The following is a 27,957-nucleotide window of genomic DNA, read 5'->3' as shown; positions in this document are numbered from 1 at the left end:
TCAATTATATACATCTCTAGCGGAAACTAAAAAAAGAGGAGTAGCGATTTATGTTCAAAAGCATATAAACTCGAGACTAATTTTTGCAGATGAAGAAGGGAGACTTTTGATAATTGAAGTAGAAATTTGTGGAAAAAAAAGCATATTGGTTTGTATTTATGCACCTAATGGGAATCAAAAAGCTTTTTTTCAGAATCTTTATAGCAAATTGGTAGAACTTGATTACTCACATATTTGTATAGTGGGGGATTTCAACGCCATAGATGATAAGGATAAAGATTATATATCTGGAAATAAGAATCAGGAGGGAAAAAAGAGATCAGCAAAGAAAAGATTGCCTACTATTTGCCATCAAATACAAGAGGAATTTGGACTTAGAGATATTTGGAGGGAAAAACACCCGGAAGATAGACAGTACACATATTTCTCCGCCAGGCACTCATCTTGGTCGCGGATAGATGCGGTTTGGATGTCAGGGGAACTGAGGCAGGGAACACAGAAAATAGAAATAGGCATTAATGAGTGGGCAGACCATAATCCACTATGGATAACATGGGGAGGCTTGAAAACAAGGCCCAGGTGGAGAATGGATGTAAGGGTCCTCAAAGATGAACAATTTTTAAGTTATTTAAAGAAGGAGATGGTATTTTTTTTTTCAGGAAAATAATAAGGAAGATGCGAACTTTTTAAATGTTTGGGAAACAGCTAAAGCAGTGTTTTGGGGTTTAGTGATAAACTATATAGCGGGAAAACGGAAGAAGGAGAGGGCTAAACGAGATAAATTATTAGAAGACTTGACCAAAAGTGAGGCTATGTTGCAACAGGACCCAAACAATCGAGAACTCAATATGAATTTGAAATTAGTAGACATCAAATTAACTTATTAGACCAAGAGGACTTAGAAAAAAAAATTAGGTGGATGAAACAACGGCAATTTGAAAACGCAAATAAACAGGGAATATGGCTTACATACCGATTAAAAAAAGAAAAGGAAAGGAGTAGAATTCATAACTTGAGAGATGGGAATGGTGAATGGATTACAGGGGAAGAAGGAAAGAAAAGAATAGCGCAGGAATTTTATTCCGATTTATATAGAAAAGAGGATAAATCTGAGCAGGAAATAAAGAAATATTTAGAAGAATCTGATCTACCCAAAATATCGGACATGTCTAGGGAAATATTGGACAGGGAGATAACCGAAGGGGAAATTGAAAGGGTTATGGGAAAACAAAAAACAGGAAAGACTCCCGGTACAGATGGCCTCCCAATAGAATATTACAAGGCACTTTGGAAAGTCCTAAGTCCCTATATGACAGAACTATTTAATGGGGTAATCCAGGAGGGACAGATTCCGAATTCCTGGTCAGAAGCATTAATAACCCTCTTGCCGAAGGAAAGCAGCAACTTATCCCTGATCCAGAATTATCGACCTATTTCGCTTCTTAATGCAGATTACAAACTATTTGCGGCAGTGCTAGCAGAAAGGCTAAAAGGTTTCCTAAGTCAATTTATACATGAAGATCAAAACGGTTTCCTTCCTTGCAGGCAGATTAGAGATAACGTGAGAATAATTATGAACGTCTTAGAACATTATGAAACCCATATTGATAAACAATTGGCTTTGGTCTTTGTGGATGCGCAAAAGGCCTTTGATCAAGTGAGTTGGAGTTTTTTAGTGGGTTTATTACAACATATGCAATTTGGGGAAAGGTTTATTCAGGCAATTCGTTCAATTTATTCGAAGCAGTCCGCTAAGATTCTAATTAATGGAGATGCTTCTGAACAAATCTATATTGAGAAAGGAACTAGACAGGGGTGCCCGCTTTCTCCGTTGCTATTTATTTTAACATTAGAACCTTTATTGAGGGAAATAAGGTGTAATTCGGGGATAAAAGGATTGCATATTAAAAACCAACAATATAAGGTACAAGCATACGCTGATGACCTAGTATTCATATTGGAAGACCCCACTTTATCGGGTCCAAATTTGATTAATGAATTAGGAAAATATGGAAATGTAGCGGGTTTAAAAATAAATAAGGAAAAAACTAAGGTTATTACTAAAAATTTGACAATAAAGCAGGGGAAGGAATTAGAAGTGAATTTGGGATTCCAAATTGTTAATAAATTACGATACCTAGGTATTATATTATCAGCCAAATGCACAACAATTAAAGAAGATAATTATTTGAAATTACTCCAGCGAACAGAACAGGATTTAGAGAAATGGAAGAACCTTCACACATCTTTATTAGGTAGGATCGCGATTATAAAATCCTATATCCTCCCAAAATGGACATATTTATTTTATACAGCACCAGCTAGTCTAGACAATACTTTTTTCAAAAAGTTAAATCAACGTGTTGTTAAATTTATCTGGCAAAACAAAAAGCCCAGAATTAAACTTAAAATGCTTCAAGAGGTGAAAGAAAGAGGGGGATTTGGCTTACCAAAATGGGAATATTATTATCAGGATGCAAATTTAGTTTGGGTAAGGAATGGATCCTGCTGAGAAGAAGACGGTTGTTGATTCTGGAAGGTTCGGGGTTACAACAGGGTTGGCACTATTTTCTTTGGCAAGATAAGGTTAAAAAACATATGAGTTTTGCAGGACATTATGTAAGGAATATTCTAATTGATACATGGAGGAAAGTTAAGGGTAAACTCTATTTTTCGACTCCTTCTTGGTTGGTCCCGTTAGAAGCTATAACATATAGCTCGCTTTATAATAGAGAAAAACACCTATCCTATTGGGAACTGTTGGATGCCCAAGGCTGCTTAAAAACAAGAATTGAGTTAGAGCTTCAAGGAATAAGATTGGATTGGTGGTCCTATGCCCAGATTAGCTCTAAATATAAGAAAGACAAGGAAAAAAGTGGTATAGACATGACCCAGCAAGAAATAGATAGTATTATATTAGGAAAGGAGGAAAGAATATTATCTAAGATCTATAAATTCTTAATAACTTATTGGATAGGGGATGAGATTGTTAAAGACTCAATGATTGCCTGGGGGAGAAATATTGGTTACTCAATTGAATTGATAAAATGGGAAGAAATTTGGACGAAACAATTGAAATTTCTGATGGCAACTACTTATAAAGAAAACTTGTATAAGATGGTGTATAGATGGCATCTCCCTCCTGCTCGATTAGCCAAAATGTTTCCAGGACTCTCTCCAAATTGTTGGAAGTGTGGGGAGATAGGTACTTATTATCATGTATGGTGGACTTGCCCTAAGGCAATCGAATTTTGGAGATCTATACAGAGGTGGATATTAGAAATCACGGGATATAAATTACAATTGAAACCAGAATACTATCTATTAAATATTAGGCCAGATAAGATAGGCACGAATATATGGTGTTTGATTACATATATCACAACCGCAGCAAGAATATGTTTTGCTCAACATTGGAAGGGGAAAGACCTACCGGCTGAAGATCTGATTTTGGGAAAAATTATCGAATATGCGGAAGCTGACAGATTAACAAAAATTTTGAGAGATCAAAAAGACTCCGTATATTTTCAATGCTGGGACCAATGGTATACTTGGTTGAATAATAGAATAAAAAAAAGGATAAGGCTAGTGTAGTTTTTTTTATTTTTTATTTGTATATCTTGACTGAAGTTAATATATTCTGTAAAGCTCCCGTTGCGATCTGTGTATGAATAAATATTTTGTTGTAAAGAAATAAATAAAATAATAATAATAATTAAAAAAAAAAGACTGCTCTTGTCTTGTGCCTGGACTCTGATAATAAGGCTTAGTAACATGGCACTAATTGTAGAAAGTTAGCACCCAACCCTCTCCTAGAAGAATTAAATATTTTGAGAAATATTAAAAAGGAAGAGTATATTTCCCTGGATGAGAAATGGAGAAACATGTTTTCTTAGAGGGAGAGAGCAGTCATCACCTTCCTTAACAGCCCACATCAGATGTCAGCACTTAAGAGATAAAGAGATAGATAGCTCTATTCATAAGGCAAAAATTTCCTGCAGCAAGGTCTGAACAAAGGCAGAATGGGATTAGCCCTCACTCAAGATCCAAAACAGGAGAAAAGACATAAAGACACAATAGGAATTGCCCAACACGTCTCTTCATTATATCATCTCAGAGAGTCCAAACTTCAACCAAACTTCTCAGACAACCTACAGAGCCAGGTACATGGCCCCATGGGAGTCTGACAACAGTCAATAGAATACACGTTCTTGCACAGGAACAGGAAGCTCAAGTTCAAAGCCCAAGAGAAGGTATAAAAACCCCTTACTCTCAACTCCATGTGGTCAGCTGCAACAGAATCACCCATGTGGAACCACTCATGTGGTTCTGCTTCATCATTAAACCATCTTTCCAATCAGCCTCCATGTTTCCAGTGTGTTTCTCCCAGCTTGGAACTGAACCAGATGAATATTTCTTCTAACACAGTCTTGAAGTTTATTTAGATATCTGTGGCATGTACTAATTTTATTGTGATCCTGACAAGCTTGGGAGGGCAGAGACTTGAACCTGGGTCCCCTATATACTTTGTTAATTTGTCTCTTTAGCTTGGGTGGGCCCAAGTATGCCCACCCACTTTCTGGAGAGCTTAAATGACATCTCTGCTAAAGGGTTTCACTTTATGAGCAAGAGTTGGCTGCTGATAGTTATTGTTGCATTTTAACTATTTTAATTCCTCAAGGAATTAAAATAGTTAAATCACCCTGCCTGATTTGTAACTCTGGGTTGCAAGTATTGCTGATGAAAAGGAAGGTACTGTATTCAGACAGAATGGTTTAGGTTTCCATGATGACTGTGACTGTCATTGATCTTCAGTGTGTATTCCTCCATTTCTAATCTAATGATTAGTATTTAGGGCAGCTTTTGCAAGTAAAGAAGCTTTTTGTATTTTTATTCTGGTAATCCTTGACTTACAATAGTTCATTTAGTGACTATTCAAAGTTACAACGGCACTGAAAAAAGTGACTTATGACTGTTTTTCACACTTACGTTGCAGCATCCCCACAGTCACGAGAGTCTCCGCAAGGTGAAGCACCTCTTGACATGAGTGACGTCAAGTTGGCCATGACCACCCAGTCCCATGACCACCTAGCCATGACTACCCAGCTGGTCATTAGAGCGGAGAACTGGTTGTTAAATTATTTGAATCCCACCACTGAACTGAATCCAAGGTTCTGTCTTAGGCCCAGTATTCTTCAACATCATAAATGATTTAGATGATTGGATAGAAGAGGATTTTCAGACAACATCAAGCTGGGGGAAATAGCCAACAATTTATAAGACAGGCTCAAGATCCAGAAGGATCTGGACAGACGAACATTGGGCACCAGCCAACAAAATGCAAGTCGGTGGTGAGAAATGTAAGGTCTTACACTTAGGCAAGAAAAAACAAATGCACAGATACAGAATGGGTGATATCTGGTTTGACAGAAGTAATTGTGAAAGGTTTTTTGATGTCCTAGTAGACAAACACTTAAATATGAGCCAGCAGTGTGCTGCAACTACCAAAAAAAAACCAATGAGATCCTAGGCTGCATCAACAGAGGGATAATATCAAGGTCAAGTGTTTTTTTACCACTTCATACTGATTTGTTAAGACCACATTTTGAATACTGCAATACTGCCATCTAGTCTAACAAAGAGAAGCAGGGGTGACATGTTAGCAGTATTCCAGTATTTGAGGGGACAGAGAAGAGGGGTCAACCTATTCTCCAAAGTAACTGAGGGCAGGACAAGAAGTACTAGATGGAAACTTATCAAGGAGAGATATCCTTAGAATAAAGAGAGATATCCTGTCAGTTAGAACTATCAATTAGTGAAATGGCTTGGAGGTGCTCCATTACTGGAGGTTTTAAGAAGAGTTTTTGCATAGCCATTTGTCTGGAATGGTACAGGAACTCCAGATTGAGCAAGGGCTAAAGTGGAAGACCTCCAAGTTCCCTTCTAGCTCTATTCTGTATTCTGACTTCCTGACTGTTTAATAATCTATGTTGTTGGAACGAGATGAAATTGATTCCAATTCATTAGAATCAGAATCAATCTTTATTATGGTCACAGACCAGCACAAAAGTTAAACATTAAAATAAGCACATTCTCTAAAAATTATTATTAGTAATAATTTTTACTACTAATAGTAGTAAAGAAGTAGTAATAATATGAATAAGAATCTGTAGGCATTTTTTTCTTTATTATCATTGCAGCAGCACATAATTTTGCTATTGCATGAGTGGTAGCTGGATTTGAATCCTGAAGAAGATGGTTCATGTAGAAATTTATTTTTTTATTTTTTTAATTTATTTGTCCAGCATATATAAGATAACAGATAAAATATAAACATGATTATGAATACATGAAATGGATATGAATAAAAAGGGACATTAGGACAGGGATGGTAGGCACGTTGGTGCACTTATGCACACTCCTTACAGATCTCTTAGAAATGGGGTGAGGTCAACCGTAGACAGTCTAAGGTTAAAGTTGTGGGGGTTTGGGGAAGAGACCACAGAGTCAGGTAGTACATTCCAGGCATTGACCACTCTGTTGCTGAAGTTTCTGGAAGCTAGCGGCATGACTGGTTGGGAAAATACTAGGCTCAGATGAGCCTCGCGAAACCCAGCCAAATGAACCGTCGCCGGGGGGGGGGGGTCTTTGGACTGGATCTGTCCTGTAGGGACAGTGAAGAAGGAGAGGCAGCTCGGTAGCTATAGAGGAACAGGCAAGTTCCTCGGAAAGCCTGAGAAAACTCTTCGATCCGGCGATGGGGGGCAGCGATCAGTGTGAATCGCCATGAAGCCAGAGCATCCAGAATAAGCATTGTGAAGGAGTGAAGATTTGGACAAAGTACTGGTACTGAGTGAGTGATTGGCCAACTCACAGGTAATAAAAGAAAAATTGGAAAATTTTAGAATTACCCTGGCATGGAAATAGCGTCTAAATAGTGATGGGGGAGACAACTGATAGAGAAAAAATATGGAAGTGACAAGCACTCTATAGGAGAGCCCGACTAAAGATTTAAAGTTGAATATGAATGAAAATGTTAAGTTGGAATTTGGACTTTTCAGATTTGGATTGGATTATAAACAGATTGGTTGGATATAAAAGATAAAGAAGAAATGAGAAAAATTTCCTTTTTCCCTTTTTAAATTACAAACAAAATGGATATTTTTTAACTGGCTCAGTGGAATTGTGGATTGTAGAGAGACATCTCCAGGAGAAATGAGAGTATGACAATAAACTTTCTGTTCTGAGGGAAAACTTTGAAGCAGTGAGAAAAAAAATAAAACCCTGAACTTTTAAAATGATAAGCTGTGAGAACTAAGGAGGATTTGTGTGTCTACAAGCAATTAGACTTTGATGATTAAAAAAGAAGGATTATAATGTGGATTTAAATTGGAACAATATCAATCCAGAAAGAATAAAATGGCACAGGAATTTAAGGAAATGATGAAGATGATGTGCTTGGAAATAAAAGGAAATGATTACAATCTTGCATGGAAAATCGAAACTTGATGAATCTAAGACTGAGTTAGAAGCTGAAGTATTAACAGGTAGGACATTGTAGCAGATAATTTTATGTGCTACGCTTAGGTCAGACGGAAGTTGGTTTAGATCTAAGTTGTCTAAGCCCCTAATTTTTTTTCCTAAAAAAAGTTTTTTTTCCCTAGGAAGATCAATTATTTGACCTCCCTAGAAATCTCTCTAATAATGAAAGAATGTACGTTGATCTGATAATCCTATAGAACTTGCTGCAAACTAGGACATGTAAGTTATCTTCAACTTCCCCACTGCCACATGTACACATTCGCTCAGCTACTGGAGTTTTATTATACCTGTCCTGTAGGAGTGCTGAGGAGAAGATATTAATTCTATTCTACTCTTAGGAAAAGTCAGGTCTTTCAGATCTTTGCTGGTTCCCACATACTTTGGTTTCTCTTCAGATCGTATAAATACAATTCATTAGAAAACACACTTCTGAATGTATTGAGCAAAAGCAGCAACGTTCTGAATACTACTTACTCCTCCACAGACAAAAAAGGCAAATTTCTTAACCTTAAATGTTTCTTCCTCTTCTTTGTACACTGGATCCTGTCTTGCTAGGCAAGTTAGGAATTCAACAGCAGTCAGTGGCTTCTTACTTAGCTGCATTCGGCGTCTTTCAGTTAGGACTGCTTGAACTGCTCGGAGAATGGGTCCCTGAGCATAACCATCAGAAACCTGTGCCAGGCAACTGATATTTAGTTGTTTGGAGAGAAACCCTCCATTTTGCTGAATGAAGTGTTTCCATAAAACTGTTAAAAGCAAAGAAATCAACAGTTAGAAGGCCGAATAATAATCATAGTAGTAGGTGATAAGCAAAACAGCTTAATTATTTTTAACTATTTGATTTTACAAATGGTCTCATTTTAAAACTATTAAAATTTTTGATATCCGCATATTTTTCAGGAAGGTCAGAGTGATTTGATAGCCAACTACAATTCATACAGAATCAATCCACTTTTAAAACCCACTTAAAAAGTAGGATACATTAAGCTTCTTTCCCTGAAAAATAATCTCAGTAGTTCATCTGATAGTTTAGGTCTGCTCTGACTGTAGCCATTCTCATTTGGGATCAAATGGCATCACTTTTAAAATAGTTTCTGCAACTAAAATATATACTTGACGTGAATATATATACTAAAATATATACTATATTATAGTATATAAAATATATACTAAAATATACTTGATGTGAAAATTAATATGACTAAGACCCTTCCTTTGCTAAGATGTATTTTCTTCATGAAGGAGGTAATTTGTCAGATCCCTAAAAGTGATACTGCCATTCAATTGGAAGAAGGGGGAGGGGGGGGGCTTGGATTCCATTTATTAGCATTGCCTGTGTCAACAGATATTTTACAAACTATATCTTGGCGCAGTAGCGCCCTGAGATCTCCTTACCTTTGGGGAATGTTTATGACGGCCATGTGGACTGTTTCACTTTAAAGGATAATGGAGGATAGCAATGGGAATGCATGCTTATCCGGTTCTCAGGGCAGCTGGTAAAGAAAACATCTTCACACTTGTTTATTGGCTAAAATCTGCATTCTGGCTAAAGGGAGGGGTCTCTACTGCTTTAATCCTACTTGTCTTGCCTAAGGATATTGCTTTGACTTCATTGCTGTCCCTTCTGCTTAATAAAAGGTTCCTTTTAAAATACTCCATTTCAAGAGTTTTCACTTTCTTAAATCAGAGGGAGAGGCAACTCTTACAGAAAGCAACGTCTGCAAAACGGTCAACCCAGAGAAGCAATCTTCGCTCTACTGAGGGGACCTTGCAAACCATGTCCGAATGAAGCAGGGAACAGGGAGAAGCCGAATGCTGGGGGGAGACATCAACCATCACCCAGCCAGATGCCTGTTTCGTACACCCCATCGGAAAGGATGAGGTAAAACCCTGGAGAATCCCGAAAAGCCCCCCTGGTCAATTGGCATCGGGAAGAAAAATAGCTGGGATGAGAGAACCAGAGGAGTCACCCTCAGCCACGGTAACCGAAAACCGGGGTGGAAACTGGAGCTAGAAGCCCTTGCTGACCAGGGGGAACTAACCGAAGCACCGCTGAAGGAGGATCGTCTGAAGAGGCATATAATCCAATTGGTGATGGAAAATTTGGAAAATCTCAACATCCGAGGGGAACCAGAACGACAGCCAAGGAGCGCTGAAAGGGCAGCAGCGTGGATGATGCTGGGGGGGGGCACCCCAACTCTGGAGGCTGCTAATCGAGCAGATGGCGCAGCAGCAGCGGCAGAAGACCCAGCAAATCCTCCTGTCTGGGCAGCACGCACACTGGCACCCATTCCCAACCAGCCCTGAGCCCCACAACTAGAAAGAGGAACTTCCTCCCTTGTTTTTTTTTTAATTGTATAATTTTATTATAACACATATATGACATTTATACAACATACAACATATAAGTTGTAAGTCTTCTTTCTCTATATCTTAATCTATTACTCCTTCTTCCCCTCATTTTCTTTTTTTTCCCTCCCCCCATAGAGATCTATATACTTTAATTATATCTTTAATATTATACATTTCTACATTCATGTTATATACATTTTTATTCCACTCCATACATTTGTTATGTATATATTTTGCACTTCTAATCTTCTCTCCTTATAATTATTATTTCTAGTCTTGAGCCAATTATACCATTTATTCCATATTCTATAATAATCTGTCTCTTTTTTCCTTAATTTCTTTTGTTAATCTGTCTATCTCAGCGCATTCTAAAATCTTAGCTATCAGTTCTTCCTCAGTTGGAGTTCTTTCCTGCTTCCAATGTTTTGCATATGTTATTCGTGCTGCTGTTAAGATGTGTAGCATCAAATATTTTATTTCTTTGGAATATGGTTTTGTAAAAATTCCTAACAAGAATATTTCTGACTTCCTTTCTATTTGTTGATCTGTTATTTGTTCTATCCATTTCTTAATATTTGCCCAATTTTTTTTTGCTGCTGGACACGTCCACCACCATAAATGATATGTTCCTTAGGATTTCTTACATTTCCAACATGTTGCACTATTGTTTGGGTGTATTTTTGCAAGTCTTGTCGATGACAGATGCCATCTGTAAAACATCTTCAGCTGATTTTCCTTGTATGCCGCCGATAGTGTTAATTTTGCATTCACTTGCCACATTGTTTCCCCCTTCTTCAAATCTATTGTATAATTAAAATTTTGCGCCCATTTGATCATTGTATTCTTCACTATTTCTTCCTCCATTTTATATTATAAATAGTAAATAGTAAAAATTTATAAGTTTTGCTAATTAGCTTTTCTTCTGACTCTAATATAATTTTGTCTAATTCTTGTTTCTCTCTTTGAATTTCATATGTTTTTGTATGTTCCTTATATTTAGATTGGATTTGTGTGTAAGTCCACCAGTCGATTTCTCTATTTATTTTTTTTTATTTAATTTTTTTTGAGTACATTAAAACACACACACACACACAAACTTTTTCTTACAGCTATTTCAAAATGATCCTTTCTTTCTAAATACTATTTACACATATTTTAACCATATCTTATTCAATACTTATTTTCCATCTTTATTTTGTCTACCCTATACATTGATCTTCAACACTTTTCCCCCCCTCTCCTCTTTATTCCTCTTTTTCATTTTTCTTATTTTCCAGCCATTCATACCATCTACACCACACTTTGTAATATTCTGTTTCCTCTTTCTCGAGCTTTGTTAATTTGTCCATCTTTGCGCAATCTAAAATTTTCCTAATTAAATCTTCTGATGGTGGATTTTCCTTCTTCCAATTTTGCGCATAGGCTTTGCAGACTGCTGTCAATATATGTAGTATCAAATAATATATTTCCTTGGTATAATTTTCTATAGAAATCCCTAGTAAAAATTGCTCAGATTCTCCCTTTATTGAATTCTGAGTTATTTCCTCTATCCACTTTTTAACTTTCGCCCAGAATTTCTTTGCCACTGGGCAGGTCCACCAGAGATGATAATATGTTCCATAATTATTCTTACATTTCCAGCATTTCGGTGAATTACTAGGGAACATCTTCACTATTCTAGCTGGTGGAAAGTGCCATCTATGAAACATTTTCATCTGGTTTTCCTTGTATGCCGTTGATATTGTCAATTTCATATTTGTTCTCCACATCTTTTCCCACTTCTCTAATTCTATTACATGATTGCAATTCCTTGCCCATTTAATCATAGTATCTTTCACTATTTCCTCTTCCATTTTATACCATAATAAAAATTTATATATTTTACTAATTAATTTTTGTTCCCTCCTATATAGAATTTTATCCAATTCATTTTGCTCTAATTGTACCTGATCCGTCTTTGTATCTTCTATAAATTTTGATCTTATTTGTAAGTACATCCACCATTCAACTTCCCTCTTCAAATCCTGTTCCAGTTGTTGTTTTGTTTTTAATTCTCCCAAATCATTTAATCTGTCCCTGTATTTAATTATTTTGGTCCAATTTATTAAATTTGGGTGGTAATTGTTTCATTGGGAGAAATCCAAAACGGTATTCTTGTGTAGTGTTGCTTTTTGATTTTATTCCAAATTACTAATAATGAATTTCTAATTATATGCCTTCTAAAGTATCCATGAGATTTATGTTTTTCACCCCATAAAAAGGTATGCCACTCTGCCTGTAGATTGTGTCCTTCTATTACTAGAATTCTTTTATTTTCCAACTCCATCCATTCCTTTAACCATGTTAGGCATGCTGCTTGATAATAAATCTCCCAATCCGGTAATGCCACTCCCCCTCTGTCCCTGGTGTCTTGTAATGTTTTTAATCTAATTCTAGGTTTTCTCCCTTGCCATATAAATTTTGAGGTCAATCTGTTTAGTAAATCAAAAAAACTTTTTTCTATTTTTATCGGTATAACCTGGAAGAGGAATAAGATTTTGGGCAGGATATTCATTTTTATTGCCGCCACTCTTCCCAGCCATGAAATTTGTAGATTTTACCAATTTTATTTATTTATTTATTTATTTATTTATTTATTTATTTATTTATTTATTTATTTCCATTTCTATACCGCCCTTCTCCAAACAGGACTCAGGGCGGTGGATAGCCAAAGTAAAAAACAGAACATACAAAATTTAAAAACAGTTTAAAATAATTAAATATTTTGGCCGTAAGTTAAAACAACCCAATTTAAAATCAATTTAAAATTTAACTCAAGCCAGCCCAGCTAGTTGAAATAAATAGGTTTTCAGGGCCCGACGAAAAATCCGGAGGTCTGTTATTGTACGTATCTCTGGGGGGAAGTTGTTCCAGAGGGTGGGCGCCGCCACAGAGAAGGCTCTCCCCCTGGGGGTCGCCAGCCGACATTGTCTGGTGGACGGCACCCTGGGGAGGCCCTCTCTGTGCGAGCGTACTGGCCGGTGGGAGGCTATTGGTGGCAGAAGGCGGTCTCGTAAGTACCCCCGGCCCTAAGCCATGGAGCGCTTTAAAGGTGGTCACCAAAACCTTGAAGCGCACCCAGAAGACCACCGGGAGCCAGTGCAGCTCGCGCAGGAGAGGTGTCACATGGGAGCGCCTCGTCGCACCCATAATCCCCCGCGCGGCCACGTTCTGGACCAGCTGGAGCCTCCAGGTGCACCCCAGGGGGAGCCCCATGTAGAGAGCGTTGCAGTAGTCCAGGTGGGAAGTGATGAGTGCCTGAGTGACTGTGCGTAGGGAGTCCCGATCTAGAAAGAGGCGCAACTGGCGTATCAGGTGAACCTGATAAAAAGCCCCCCTGGCCACGGCCGTCAAATGATCTTCTAAAGACAGCCGTGCGTCCAGGAGGACGCCCAAGTTACGAGCCCTCTCCGTGGGGGCGAGTGATTTGCCCCCAATAGCCAGCGATGGCGTCAGCTGGCTATATCGGGACGCCGGAAGCCACAGCCACTCGGTCTTGGAAGGGTTGAGTCGGAGCCTGTTTCTCCCCATCCAGGCCCGCACGGCCTCCAGGCACTGGGACATCACTTCAAGGGCATCGTTGGGGTGGCCTGGGGTGGAGATGTACAGCTGGGTGTCATCAGTGTACTGATGGAACTCCACCCCGAAGCCACGGATGATCTCACCCAGCGGCTTTACATAAATGTTGAACAGAAGGGGCGAGAGGACCGACCCTTGTGGCACCCCACAAGCAAGGTGCCTCGGGGTCGACTGCTGCCCCCGTCAACACAGATTGCGACCGGTCAGAGAGGTAGGAGGAGAACCACCGCAGAACGGTGCCCCCCAACCCCAATCCCGCCAACCGGTGCAACATGATACCATGGTTGATGGTATCAAAAGCCGCTGAGAGGTCTAACAGGACCAGGATAGAGGAGCAACCCCTATCCCGAGCCCTCCAGAGATCATCCACCAACGCGACCAATGCCGTTTCCGTGCTGTGCTCAGGCCGGAAGCCGGACTGGAGCGGGTCTAGATAGATAGCTTCATCCAGGTACCGGGGAAGCTGTTGCGCTACCACACTCTCAACAACCTTTGCAATGAAGCGAAGGTTGGAGACTGGACGATAGTTAGCCAAAACAGCCGGATCCAGAGAGGGCTTCTTGAGGAGGGGCCTCACAACCGCTTCTTTCAAAGCAGCCGGCAGGACCCCCTCACTCAAAGAAGCGTTAACAACCTTCTGGAGCCAGCCTCGTGTCACCTCCTGGGAAGCCAGTACCAACCAGGAGGGACACGGGTCCAATAAACATGTGGTCGCGTTCAGCCGTCCCAGGACTCTGTCCATGTCCTCGGGAGCCACAGGATCGAACTCCTCCCAGATAACACTCTCAAGACCTGCCTCAGTAATCCCGTCCGGACATACCCAGTCAGAGGCCAGCCCTTCCCGAATCTGAGCAATTTTGTCATACAGATACTGCACAAAGTCCTCAGCTCGGCCCTGCAAGGGGTCATCTCGCACTTCCAGGTGGAGGAGGGAGCGGGTCACCCTAAACAGGGCGGCCGGGCGATTATCTGATGATGCGATAAGAGCGGCAAAATAGCTAGATTTCGCCGCTTTTATCGCCACTAGGTAGGTCTTAATATGAGACCTCACCAGTGTTCAGTCAGATTCGGAGTGGCTGGTCCTCCAATTACTTTCCAGGCATCTTTTCCGGCGCTTCATCTCCCTAAGCTCCTCGGAGAACCAAGGAGCTAGGTGAGTTCGGTGCCGGGTCAGAGGCCGCAAAGGCATGACACGGTCCAAGGCCCCGGCAGCCGCACTATCCCAGGCGGCCACCAGGTCCTCAGCCGAGTCATGAGCCAGAGTCTCAGGAAATGGCCCAAGCTCCATCTGGAACCTATCAGGGTCCATCAGGCGCCTGGGGCGGAACCACCTGGTTGGTCCCGCCTCCCTGCAGCGGGGTGCAGCGGTTAGAAAGTCCAGTCGAAGGAGCGAGTGGTCAGACCATGACAAGGGTTCGATGACTATATCTCCTGTATCAAGGCCACTCGACCACTGACCAGAGACAAAAACTAAGTCCAGAGTGTGTCCACCCGTGTAAGTAGGGTCATGAATTAACTGAGTAAGGTCCATGGCCGTCATGGAAGCCATGAACTCTCAAGCCACCTCAGACGTTTCGCCGACAGATGGCAGGTTGAAATCCCCCATGACTAGAAGTCTGGGGGTACCAACCACCACCTCAGCTATGACGTTGAGCAGCTTGAGCAGGGCCGTTGCCACGCGGCAGGGAGCCAGGTACGTGATCAACAAGCCCATCTGTACTCCACGACCCCACTTCACAAAAAGGGACTCACATCCGGCTATCTGTGGAACAGTGGTCTCCCTCGGATCAAGACTTTCCTTTATAATAACCGCCACCCCCCCCGCCCCTGCCCTGAGCTCTCGGCTGATGGAATGCTCGGAAACCTGGTGGGCACATATTCACAAGGGGAACCCCCCCATGAACCCCCCCAACCAGGTCTCCATAATACCTGCCAGGTCCGCTCCCCTCTCCTGAATAAGATCACAAATGAGGGGGGCTTTATTTACCACGGACCTGGCATTGCATAACAGCAGCCGAAGGCTCGGGCCCTGAGAGTCTGAACAGCCTGGGGTGCGAGAAGGGCTATGGGGACCGGGGCGCGCTACCGCTCGAAGATAGCGAGTGCGCGCCACCACATGATGCGGCCCCCTGCTCCTGCCATATCTGCCCCTCCCACTCAACACATTGATAGAAAAGCCCTCGATAGAATGGACTCTGATGTCCCCCTTACCCCTGGAATCCGCACCCTCCGTGGCCCCACTGACAGCTGGGCTGGACCCCTCCCCCTGTGGGTTAACCCCCAAACCTACAAAAAAGATTTTCCAAATCTTTTCCAATTTGCAGTATTAATTTATCAGTTTTCTTTTTTGATTGAGGAGCCTCTTGCTGTTAACCAAATCCTTAAATATTTTACTTTTTTTTGTTATCTGAATATTCATACTTTTTTCTAATTCTATCTCTTGTTCTTTTGTGAGATTTTTGGTTAACAATTTGGATTTATTTCTATTAATTTTTAAACCTGTCACTATACCAAATTCTTCAACTTGATTAATCAATTTGAGGCCTGATTTTAGAGGTTCCTCAATTATAAAGACCATATAGTCTGCTAAGTCTTGCAATTTGTACTCATTTTTAATCGTCAATCCTTTTATCTCTCAGTCTTCCCTAATTTTTTTTTAAGAGTGGCTCCAGTGATAGTATAAAGAGAGGTGGGGAAAGTGGGCATCCTTGCCTTACTCCTTTTGTTATCTCAAATCTGTCTGTCATATCTTGATTCATAATTACTCTTGCAGTTTGTTTTGAATATATTTTTTCAATCATTTTTTCAAATTTAGACCCAAATTCCATATTCTTTATTTGTTGTATCATAAATCTCCAATTCAAATTATCGAAAGCTTTTTGGGCATCAAGGAAAACCAGTGAAACTTGTTTCTCTGGGTGTGCTTCATAGAACTCTAATATATCAATTATAGTACGTGTGTTATTTTTAATTTGTCATCCTGGCAAAAAACCATTTTGATCTGGATGCATATGTTTATTTAGAATCATTTTTAACCTTTCAGCAATTGCTGACATATATGTTTTATAATTAGAATTCAATAAAGAGATAGGCCTGTAATTTTGTACTAATTGCTGGTCTGAATCTTCCTTGTATATAAGTGTAATTAGTGCTTCTGTCCATGTTTTGGGTATATTTGTCTCCAGTAGTGCTTCATTGAATATTTCTAGCATTAATCCTCCTACCTGATTTTTCTATTTAAATCCGATTCCAACTCTTGTTTTGGTTTCAGTTTTCCTTGTTGTTCTATTAGATCTTTATATCTTATTACTTTTTAAAATTTGGTTAAATTTGGATGTTTTACTGCTTCTAATGGTGAGAGCCAGATCGGTATTTTTGTGTGGTGCTGTTTTTTAATTTTTAACCAGGTTTGTAGTAGCGCATTCCTTATTATATGTCTTTTGAAATAGGCATGTGTTTTGTGTTTTCCATCCCAGAGAAATGAATGCCAACCCACTTGTATTTCATGTCCTTCAATTGTTAGTATTCTATTATTTTTTAATTCCATCCATTCTTTTAACCAGGATAAACCAGCCACTTGATAATAAATTTCCCATTCTGGGAGTGCTGTTCCTCCTCTGTCTTTTGTGTCCTGTAGTAATTTAAGTTTATTTCGTGGGCACTTCTCCTGCCATATAAATTTGGATGTTATTTTATTCAATGTTTCAAAAAAGTTTTTTTCCAATTTTATTGGTATAACCTGAAATAAAAATAAAAGTTTTGGTAAAACTTCAAGCATTTGCATGCCCCTCTCCCCATTCCCCGGGTTGCTCAGAGTCTCAGGGCCCGAGTTTCCGGCTGTTGTTATGTAATGCCAGATCCGTAGTAAATAAGCCCCCCCCTTATTTGTGACCTTATTCAGGAGGGGGGAGCGGACTTGGCAGGTATTACGGAGACCTGGTTGGGTCATGGGAGGGGGTTTCCCCTCGTGGATATGTGCCCACCAGGCTTCCGTGCATTTCATCAGCCGAGAGCTCAGGGCAGGGGCGGGGGGGTAGTGGTCATTCTAAAGGAATGGTCTAAAGGAATGGTCTTGATCCAAGGGAAACCACTGTACCTCAGATAGCCGGATGTGAGTCCCTTTTTGTGAAGTGGGGTCGTGGGGTGCAGATGGGTTTGTTGATCACGTACCTGGCTCCCTGCCACGTGGCAACGACCCTGCCCAAGCTCCTCAACGTCATAGCCGAGGTGGCAGCTGTATCAGCTGACCAGACTTTTGGTCATGGGGGATTTTAACCTGCCATCTATCGGTGAAACGTCTAAGGTAGCTTGGGAGTTCATGGCTTCCATGATGGCCATGGACCTGACTCAAGTAATTCATGGCCCTATTCACATAGGTGGACACACTCTGGACTTAGTTTTTATCTCTGGTCAGTGGTCAAGTGGCCTTGATACAGCGGATATAGGCATTGAACCCTTGTCATGGTCTGACCACTTGCTCCTTCGACTTGACGTTCTGACCGCTGCACCCCGTCGCAGGGAGGTGGAGCCAACCAGGTGGTTCCGCCCCAGGCACCTGATGGATCCTGATAGGTTCCAGAGGGAACTTGGGCCATTTCCTGAGACCCTGGCTCACGACTCAGCTGAAGACCTGGTGGCTGCCTGGGATAGTGCGGCCGCCAGGGCTTTGGACCGTGTCATGCCTTTGCGGCCTCTGACCCGGCACCGAACTCACTTAGCTCCTTGGTTCTCCAAGGAGCTGAGGGAGATGAAGCGCTGGAAAAGACGCCTAGAGAGTGGTTGGAGGGCCAGCCGATCCGAATCCGACTTCACACTGGTAAGGTCCCATATTAAGACCTACTTAGTGGCGATAAAAGCGGCAAAATCTAGCTATTTTGCCGCTCTTATCGCGTCATCAGATAATCGCCCAGCCGCCCTGTTTAGGGTGACCCGCTCCCTCCTCCATCTGGGAGCACGGGATGACTCCTTGCAGGGCCGAGCTGAGGATTTTGTACAGTGTCTGCATGATAAAATAACTCGGATTCGGGAAGACTTGGCCGCTGACTGGGTTAGTTCAGACCAGATGACTGAGGCAGGCCCTGAGAATGTTATCTGGGAGGAGTTCGATCCTGTGGCTCCCGAGGACGTGGACAGGATCTTGGGACGGCTGAACGCGACCACATGTTTATTGGACCTGTGTCCCTCCTGGTTGGTGCTGGCTTCCCGGGAGGTTACACGAGGCTGGCTCCAGGGGATTATTAACGCTTCTTTGAGTGAGGGTATCCTGCCAGCCGCCTTGAAAGAGGCGGTTGTGAGGCCCCTCTTCAAGAAGCCCTCCCTGGATCCGGCTGTTTTGGCTAACTATCGTCCAGAGTCCAACCTTCGTTTTATTGCGAAGGTTGTTGAGAGTGTGGTGGCGCGACAGCTGTCCCAGTACCTGGATGAAGCTGTCTATTTAGATCCTCTCCAGTCCGGTTTCAGGCCTGGGTACAGCATGGAAATGGCATTGGTCGCGTTGGTGAATGATCTCTGAAGGGCCCGGGGTAGGGGTTATTCCTCTATCCTGGTCCTGTTAGATCTCTCAGAGGCTTTTGATACCATCGACCATGGTATCATGTTGCGCCGGCTGGAGGGACTGAGAGTGGGGGGCACCATTTTGCGGTGGTTCTCCTCCTATCTCTCCGACCAGTCGCAATCTGTGTTGACAGGGTGGCAGTGGTTGACTCCGAGGCGCCTTGTTTGTGGGGTGCCACAAGGGTCGGTCCTCTCGCCCCTCCTGTTCAACGTTTATGTGAAGCCGCTGGGTGAGATCATCCGTGGTTTTGGGGTGGAGTTCCATCAGTACCCTGATGATACTCAGCTGTACATCTCCACCCCAGACCATCCCAATGATGCCTTGGAAGTGATGTCCCAGTGCCTTGAGGCCATGCGGGTCTGGATGGGGAGAAACATTTTTCAACTCAATCCTTCCAAGACCGAGTGGCTGTGGCTGCCGGCGTCCCGGTATAGCCAGCTGGTGCCATCGCTGGTTATTGGGGGCGAATCACTGGCCCCCACGGAAAGGGCCCGCAACTTGGGCGTCTTTAGAAAAGCATATGACGGCTGTGGCCAGGGGGGCCTTCTATCAGGTTCGCCTGATACGCCAGTTGCACCCCTTTCTAGATTGGGACTCCTTACGCACGGTCACTCAAGCACTCATCACTTCTCGTCTGGATTATTGTAACGCTCTCTACATGGGGCTCCCCTTGGGGTGCACCCGGAGGCTCCAACTGGTGCAGAATGCGGCCACGCGGGGGATTATGGGAGCGACGGGGTGCTCCCATGTGACTCCTCTCCTGCGCGAGCTGCATTGGCTTCCGGTGGACTTCCGGGTGTGCTTCAAGGTGTTGGTGATCACCTTTAAAGCGCTCCATGGCTTAGGGCCGGGGTACTTACGGGGCCGCCTTCTGCCACCAATTGCCTCTCACCGGCCAGTTCGCTTTCACAGAGAGGGCCTCCTCAGGGTGCCGTTAGCCAGACAATGTCGGGTGGCGACCCCCAGGGAAGAGCCTTCTCTGTGATGGCGCCTACCCTCTGGAACAATCTACCCCCAGACATACGAGTGATCCCAGACCTCCGGACTTTTCGTTGGGCCCTTAAAACCTATTTCTTTCAGTTAGCCGGGCTGGCCTGATTTTATATTTATTTATTTTATTTTATTTTATTTTTAAATTTGTATACCGCCCTTCTCCCTAAGGACTCAGGGCAGTGAACAGCCAAGGAAAAGCATAAACTACAAACATTAAAATGCAATTAAAAAGATATATATAAATTTGACCCCATGATTAAAAACAATAGCAAACAATTAAAAACATTTTTAAAAAGTGTTAGGCCAGCCCGGCTTGCTGGAAAAAGAAGGTTTTAAGGGTACGGCGGAAGGCACCGAGGTCTTGGATTGTCCTTATCTCTGGGGGCAGCTGATTCCAGAGGGTAGGTGCCCCCATAGAGAAGGCCCTCCCCCTGGGGGTCACCAGCCTACATTGTTTGGCTGATGGCACCCCGAGGAGGCCCACTCTGTGGGAACGCACAGGTCGATGGGAGGCCGTCGGTAGCAGTAGGCAGTCTCGAAGATAACTAGGTCCTATGCCATGGAGCGCTTTAAAGGTGATAACCAACACCTTGAAGTGCACCCGGAAGACAACTGGGAGCCAGTGCAGCTCATGCAGGAGAGGTGTTGTATGGGAGCTCCTGTGACTACCCGCGCGGCCGCATTCTGGACCAGTTGGAGCCTCCGGGTGCTCTTCAAGGGGAGCCCCATGTAGAGAGCGTTGTAGTAGTCCAGGCGAGAGGTGACAAGGGCATGAGTGACTGTGTACACGGAATCCCGATCAAGAAAGGGCCGCAACTGGCGAATCAGGCGAACCTGACAGAAGGTCCCCCTGGCTACAGCCATCAGATGTTCCTCCAAGGACAGCTGCGTATCCAGGAGGACTCCCAGATTGCGCGCCGTCTCTGCGGGGGCCAAAGACTAACCCCCGATAGTCAGTGATGGAGTCAACTGACTATATCAGGATGCCGGGAACCACAGCCACTCAGTCTTGGAAGGGTTGAGCTTGAGCTTGTTCCTCCCCATCCAGATCCGCACAGCCTCTAGGCACTGGGACATCACTTCAAGGGCATCGTTGGGGTGGCCTGGGGTGGAAATGTACAGCTGGGTGTCATCAGCGTACTGATGGTACTTCACCCCAAAGCCACGGATGACCTCGCCCAGCGGCTTCACATAAATGTTGAACAGAAGGGGCCCTGAGGCACTCCACATATAAGAGGCCTCGAGGTCGACCTCTGCCCCCCTGCCAACACGAACTGCGAATGGTCTGAGAGAAAGGAGAACCACCGTAACACGGTGCCCCCCATCCCCAACTCTTCCAACCGGTGCAGCATGATACCATGGTCGATGGTATCAAAAGCTGCTGAGAGGTCTAACAGGGCCAGAACAGAGGAGCAACCCCTGTCCCGAGCCCTCCAGAAATAATCTACCAACGCGACCAATGCCGTTTCCGTGCTATGCCTGGGCCTGAAACCCAACTGGAACGGATCTTGGTTTTTAAAATTGATACTGATTTTAATTGAAATGTTTTAAATTATAGGCCAAACTTTATTTAATTATTTTAAAACTATTTTAACTTTTGTGTACAAATGTTTTATTTTTGGCATTTCACCGCCCTGAGTCCGAAAGGAGAAGGGCGGTATAGAAATTTAAATAATAAATAAATAAATAAATAAATAAATAAATAAATAAATAAATAAATAAATAAATAAAATATTCATTTTAATGGTAGAGATCCTTCCCATTAGTGATATCTGTAAATTTCTCCAATTGTTTAAATCTTTATCTATGTTATTAATTTATCGTAATTGTTTTCTTTTATTGACGAACCTCTTGCCGATAGCCAGGTATTTTATTTTCTTAGTTATCTGAATTTGTATAATGTTCTCCAACTCTTTTTCTTGTTCCTTTGAGATTTTTTGTTATTTTGACTAATTTTGATTTATTTTTAATCCTGCCACTTCTCCAAATTCTTCTAATTTCTTAAACAGTTTTGGTGCTGACTCTAGTGGTTCTTCTACTATAAACACAAGATCGTCAGCGAAGGCCTGAACCTTGTGTTCTTCTCTCCTTATCCTTAGCCCTTTAATTTCTTGGTCTTCCCTGACCTTTTCTAAAAGGATCTCCAATGTTAAGTTATACAATAGTGAAGAGAGTGGGCATCCCTGCCTAACCTCTTTTGTTATGCTGAATTGGTCTATGGTATCATCATTCATAATTATTCTTGCCATTTGTTTTGTATAAATTGAATTTTTTCAAATTTTGTCCCAAATTGCATAATTTTTAATTGCCCCATTAGAAATTTCCAATTTAGATTATCAAATGCTTTTTGGGCATCAAGGAAAACCAGTGAAGCTTGTTTTTCCGGGTGTGATTCGTAATACTCTAATGTGTTTATTATTATTCTCATATTATTCTTGATTTGTTGGCCTGGCAGAAATCCATTTTGGTCCAAGTGTATATGATTATTTAATACTTTTTTAATTCTTTCAGCTATAATTACTGCAAATATCTTGTAATCTGTATTTGGCAAGGAGATTGGTCTGTAATTTTGAATTAACTGGTGGTCCATATCTTCTTTGGGTATGATAGTAATTATTGCCTCTGTCCAGGTTGTCAGAATTTTTGCCTTCTCCAAAGCCTCATTATATAGTTCTAACACGGTTTCTCCCAATATTTCCTGTACGTTTTTGTATAATTCCACCGGTAGCCCATCTGGCCCTGGTGTTTTATTGTTTTTTCAGTGCCAATTCAAATTCAAGTTTAGTTATCGGTCTGTTTAATATTTCTCTTTGTTCTTCTGTAATTGTTGCCATTTCTGATCCTTCTATGTATTGTTTTACTTTGTCCTCCTCTACTTCTTATTTGTATAAATTTGAAAAGAATGTCTGAATATTTTCCTTTTTAGCTTCTCTTCTATATTGAATTTCCCCTTTTTCGTCTCTGAGTTGGTATATTATTCTTTTATCTTTTTCTTTTTTCAATTTATATGCCAACCATCTGCCTGTTTTATTCGCAAACTCAAAATAGTTTTGTTTTGCCATTTTTATTTTCTGGGCTTTTCTTTTTGATTTATCAAATTTAATTTATGTTTGATTATATTCCATTCCTCTTTTATATTTTTAATTTTGGGGATCTTTTTGTAGTTTATATTCTGTGTTTTTTAATTCTTCATATAGTTTGTCTACCTGTTGCCTCCTCTCTTTATTTTTCTTCTCTATATATGCAATCGTCAGTCCTCTTATGTATGCTTTTGTTGTATCCCAAGTATTCTGTAAGGAAGTATCTTCTCTTTTATTTATCTTAAAAATGATTGTAATTCCTTTTCTAGCATTTGTTTAAATCCTTTTTCTTTACATATTTTTTTATTCATTGTCCATCTCCTAAATCTTTTTTCCCCCTTCCATTTTATGAGTATTGGGTTGTGATCTGCCCATTCATTTACTCCTATCTCTATTGTTTCTACCCCTGTCCTAATATCTGCAGTCATCCGAGCCATATCTATTCTAGACCAGGATTGGTGTGGATGAGAGTAAAATGTATATTGATTCTCATCTTCATGTGTTTCCCTCCAAACATCTCTTAGATTTATTTCCGCGGCCATATTGAAGAATTCTTTTGGAAGTGTTTCTTTCTTTTATTTTTCTTACCACTTTTGTAATCTTTTTTGGCATCTACTATAGCGTTATAATCTCCAATTAGGCAGATATTTTCATATTCTAATTCATTCCTTTAAAAAATTCCTGTTGATTTTGGTTAGGGGCATATATTACTATTAATAGTGATTATTTCTTTTCTACTTCTAACTTGAGCATCACAGTTCTTCCTTCCTCGTCTGCATATATTAATTTCGATTCTATCCTTTCTTTTACATAAACCATTACTCCTCTCTCTCTCTCTCTCTTTTTTTTGCATCAGAGATGTATATAGTTTTCCTAATTTTGGGTTTTCTAATATTTTTTGGTATGCTTTTTTGATATGTATCCCCTGGAGGCATATCACATCTGCTTCTAATTTTCATAGTTTTGTAAATGTTTGCGTTCTTTTCTTCAGTGCGTTTAACCCATTTATGTTTACTGAGAGAAGTTTAATTGCCTCTTCCATTGCCTAGTGTAGCTGTTTTTTGGTGTGTTTTGTCTCCATCCGTTTTTTTGCTTTCGCACCTTCTCTTTCCTCTTGTTCTTTTTCTTGACTCTTTCTTACTTCTCTCTCTTGCTTCGCTTCTTCTATTTGCTCTTCCTCCTGGCTTCTACTTTCTGTTTCTTTTTTACTTTCCTGTTTCTCTTCCTGTGTAAAGTGCAAGTTATAGAATTCTCTTGCTTTCTCTAGTGTGTCTACTTTATACTTTTTGTCTTGCCATGTGATTAAAATCCCATCCGGTGTTAGCCATTTAAATATTATTTTATATCTGATCAGTTGGGTTGTTAAGAACTGATATTGTTGGCGTTGGTTTCTAATTCTTCGAGGTATTTGTTTTAAAATTATGATTTCTTTACCCTTACATGTCAAAGTTTCTTCTCTTGATTTTCTGTATACTTCATCTCTAATTGTTTATTTTGAGAATCTAACATGTACTTCCCTCGCCAGTCGATGTCTTCTTATGTAATTAGTATGTACCCGGTATATTTCGTCCAACTGTCCTTTTATTTCTGACTTGTCTCTTTGTATTATTTCTGACACTATCTCCATTTTTTCTCCCAGATCTTCATCTTTTTCTTCTATTATATTTTGAAAGCGCAAGAAGTATGAAGCTTTCTCCATTTCAAGCATTGCTATTGAGTCAGACAATTCCTTATTTAGTTGAAAAGCTTTTTGCACCATTGCCTCCATTTTTGTCTCTACTTGGTCTATTTTTGTTTCTGCTTTTTTAATTCTTTGTTTGTTTTCTGTTATTGTTTGTTGGATATCCCCAATTTTATCATTCATATTTTTAATGTCCTCTTTTACTTCTCCTATTTCGTTTTTGATTTCTGCATGAAACATTCCCATTTCTTCGTGATTATCTGCCATTTTTTGTGTGTGTTTTTAATAGCATTTCTTGAATCATTTGAAACATATTCTGCATAGCATTTAGTGTCGTTTCTGGCTTTTCTTTTTCTTTTCCTATCATGTCTATTGTTCTTTGCTGTAGTGGTGATGCCACTGTTGTAGGATTTACAGTTGGTTTTTTTTCCTGTTTTCGCTATAGTGGTTATAGTTGACATTTTTAATGCTCATGTGAAGTTTTCCCACACTAACATATAAATATTAATCATTGATCTTTCTTCCCGTTTTTTTTATATACTTAGATTTTTTTCTCTACCTTTTGCTTATTCAACACAATTTTAGATACACACACCTTTATCTTTATCTTATGTTTCCAGTTATTCTCAATTTATCTATTTATGCAAATATACATAATAATAATAATAATAATAATAATAATAATAATAATAATAATAATAATAATAATAATAATAATAATTTTATTTCTATACCGCCCTTCTCCCAAAGGACTCAGGGCGGTGTACAGCCAATTTAAAAACACAAGACACAATGATTAAAAATTAAAATAATTAAATAGATCTGGCCGGTTTAAAACCCCAAAAATTTAAAATACCCCAATTTAAAATTATTATGTTGATAGCCCGGCCTGGCGGAACAACAGGGTCTTCAGTGTGCAGCGAAACACCCGGAGGTCGGAGATCTTACGTATTTCCGGAGGCAGTTCATTCCACAGGGCTGGGGCTCCCACAGAGAAGGCCCTCCCCCTGGGTGTCACCAGCCGACATAACTTGGCTGATGGCACCCTGAGGAGACCCTCTCTGTGGGAGCGGACTGGTTGGTGGGAGGCTATTGGTGGCAGAAGACGGTCTCGAAGGTACCCGTGGTATGCCATGGAGCGCTTTAAAGGTGGTAACCAACACCTTGAATCGCACCCGGAAGACCACTGGGAGCCAGTGCAGCTCGTGCAGGAGGGGTGTCACGCGGGCACAACGAGTTGCGCCCATAACCACCCACGTGGCCGCATTCTGGACTAGTTGGAGCCTCCGAGTGCTCTTCAAAGGGAGCCCCATGTAGAGAGCATTACAATAGTCCAGCCGGGAGGTGACAAGGGCATGAGTGACCGTGCGCAAGGCGTCCCGGTCCAGAAAGGGCTGCAACTGGCGGATCAGGCGAACCTGATAAAAGGCCCCCCTGGCCACAGCCGTCATATGCTCTTCTAAAGACAGCCATGCGTCCAGGAGGACACCCAGATTGCGAGCCCTCTCTGTGGGGGGTAAAGATTCACCCCCAATAGTCAGCGATGGCACCTGCTGACTATATCGGGATGCCGGCAGCCACAGCCACTCGGTCTTGGACAGGTTGAGTCTGAGCCTGTTCCTCCCCATCCAGACCCGCACGGCCTCCAGGCAGCGAGACATCATATCAAGGGCATCGTTGGGGTGGTCTGGGGTGGAGATGTACAGCTGAGTATCATCAGCATACAGATGACACTTCACCCCAAAACCACGGATGATCTCACCCAGCGGCTTCACATAAATGTTGAACAGAAGAGGCAAGAGGACCGACCCTTGTGGCACTCATGCGAGACGCCTCGAGGTCGACCTCTGCCCCCCTGCCAACACGAACTGCGAGCAGTCGGGGAGGAAGGAGGAGAACCACCGCAGAACGGTGCCCCCTATTCCTAACCCTCTCAACCGCTGCAGCATGATACCATGGTTGATGGTATCAAAAGCCGCTGAGAGATCTAATAGGACTAGGACAGAGGAGCAACTCCTGTCCCGAGCCCTCCAGAGATCATCCACCAACGCGACCAATGCCGTTTCTGTGCTGTGCCCCTGCCTGAAACCCGACTGGTACGGGTCTAGATAGATAGCTTCATCCAGGTGCCTGGGCAGTTGTCGCGCCACCACACTCTCAATAACCTTCGCCACAAAACGAAGGTTGGAGACCGGACGGTAGTTAGCTAATTCAGCCGGGTCCAGGGAAGGTTTCTTGAGGAGGGGCCTCACCACTGCCTCTTTCAAGGCAGCGGGAAAGGCACCCTCACTCAGAGAAGCAGTTATAATCCCCTGGAGCCAGCCTCGTGTAACCTCTCGGGAGGCCAGTACCAACCAGGAGGGACACTGGTCCAATAAACATGTGGCGGCACTAATCCTACCCAGAACCCTGTCCACATCCTCGGGAGCCACAGGATCAAACTCCTCCCAGGTAATATTCTCAAGACCTACCCTCGTCTCCTCCCCCGGACTCACCCAGTCGGAGTCCAAGCCTTCCCGAATCCGAGTGACTTTATCGTGCAGGAATTGCACAAAATCCTCAGCTCGACCCTGCAAGGAATCTTCCCGCACTCCCCCCCGAAGAAGGGAGTGGGTCACCCTAAACAGGGCGGCTGGGCGGTTCTCTGCAGATGCGATAAGAGTGGAAAAATGGTTAGATTTTGCCGCTTTTATCGCCACTAGGTAGGTCTTGATATAAGACCTCACCTGTGTCCGGTCGGAATCAGAATGACTAGTCCTCCAAATGCTCTCTAGGCGTCTTTTCCGACGCTTCATCTCTCTCAGCTCCTCAGAGAACCAAGGAGCCAATTGAGATCGGCATCGGGTCAGAGGCCGCAAAGGCACAACACGATCCAAAGCTCCGGTGGCCGCACTCTCCCAGGCGGCCACCAGCTCTTCAGTCAAGTCGTGTGTCAGAGTCTCAGGAAACGGCCCAAGCTCCGTCAGGAACCTTTCGGGATCCATCAGGCGCCTGGGACGGAACCATTTAGTCGGTTCCGTCTTCCTGCGGCAGGGGGAAGCAGTAGGAAAGTCCAAGTGAAGGAGCGAATGATCTGTCCATGACAAGGGTTTAATATCTAAGTCCCCTTTACCAAGATCATTCAACCACTGACCAGA

The 27,957-nt window shown here is 42.1% G+C and overlaps 1 protein-coding gene across 1 annotated transcript in view; it reads right to left on the bottom strand.

The window, feature by feature from the left end:
• The window catches only part of IQCA1 (IQ motif containing with AAA domain 1), a gene marked incomplete at its 5' end in the record, with an annotated part of 230,082 nt that overhangs the window by 12,181 nt on the left and 189,944 nt on the right, over positions 1–27,957 (bottom strand). Inside the window, one exon of the mRNA XM_070933352.1 lies at positions 8,050–8,288. Within this exon, the coding sequence (XP_070789453.1) occupies positions 8,050–8,288 (239 nt within the window). The remainder of the gene's footprint in view (positions 1–8,049; positions 8,289–27,957) is intronic.

The sequence above is a fragment of the Pituophis catenifer genome, unplaced genomic scaffold (genome assembly GCF_029215685.1).
Source record: "Pituophis catenifer annectens isolate HBS135680 unplaced genomic scaffold, rPitCat1.0.hap2 SCAF_1, whole genome shotgun sequence".
NCBI lineage: Eukaryota > Metazoa > Chordata > Lepidosauria > Squamata > Colubridae > Pituophis > Pituophis catenifer.
The sequence above is the reverse complement of the archived record's forward strand: the minus strand, read 5'-3'. Positions and strand labels throughout refer to the sequence as shown.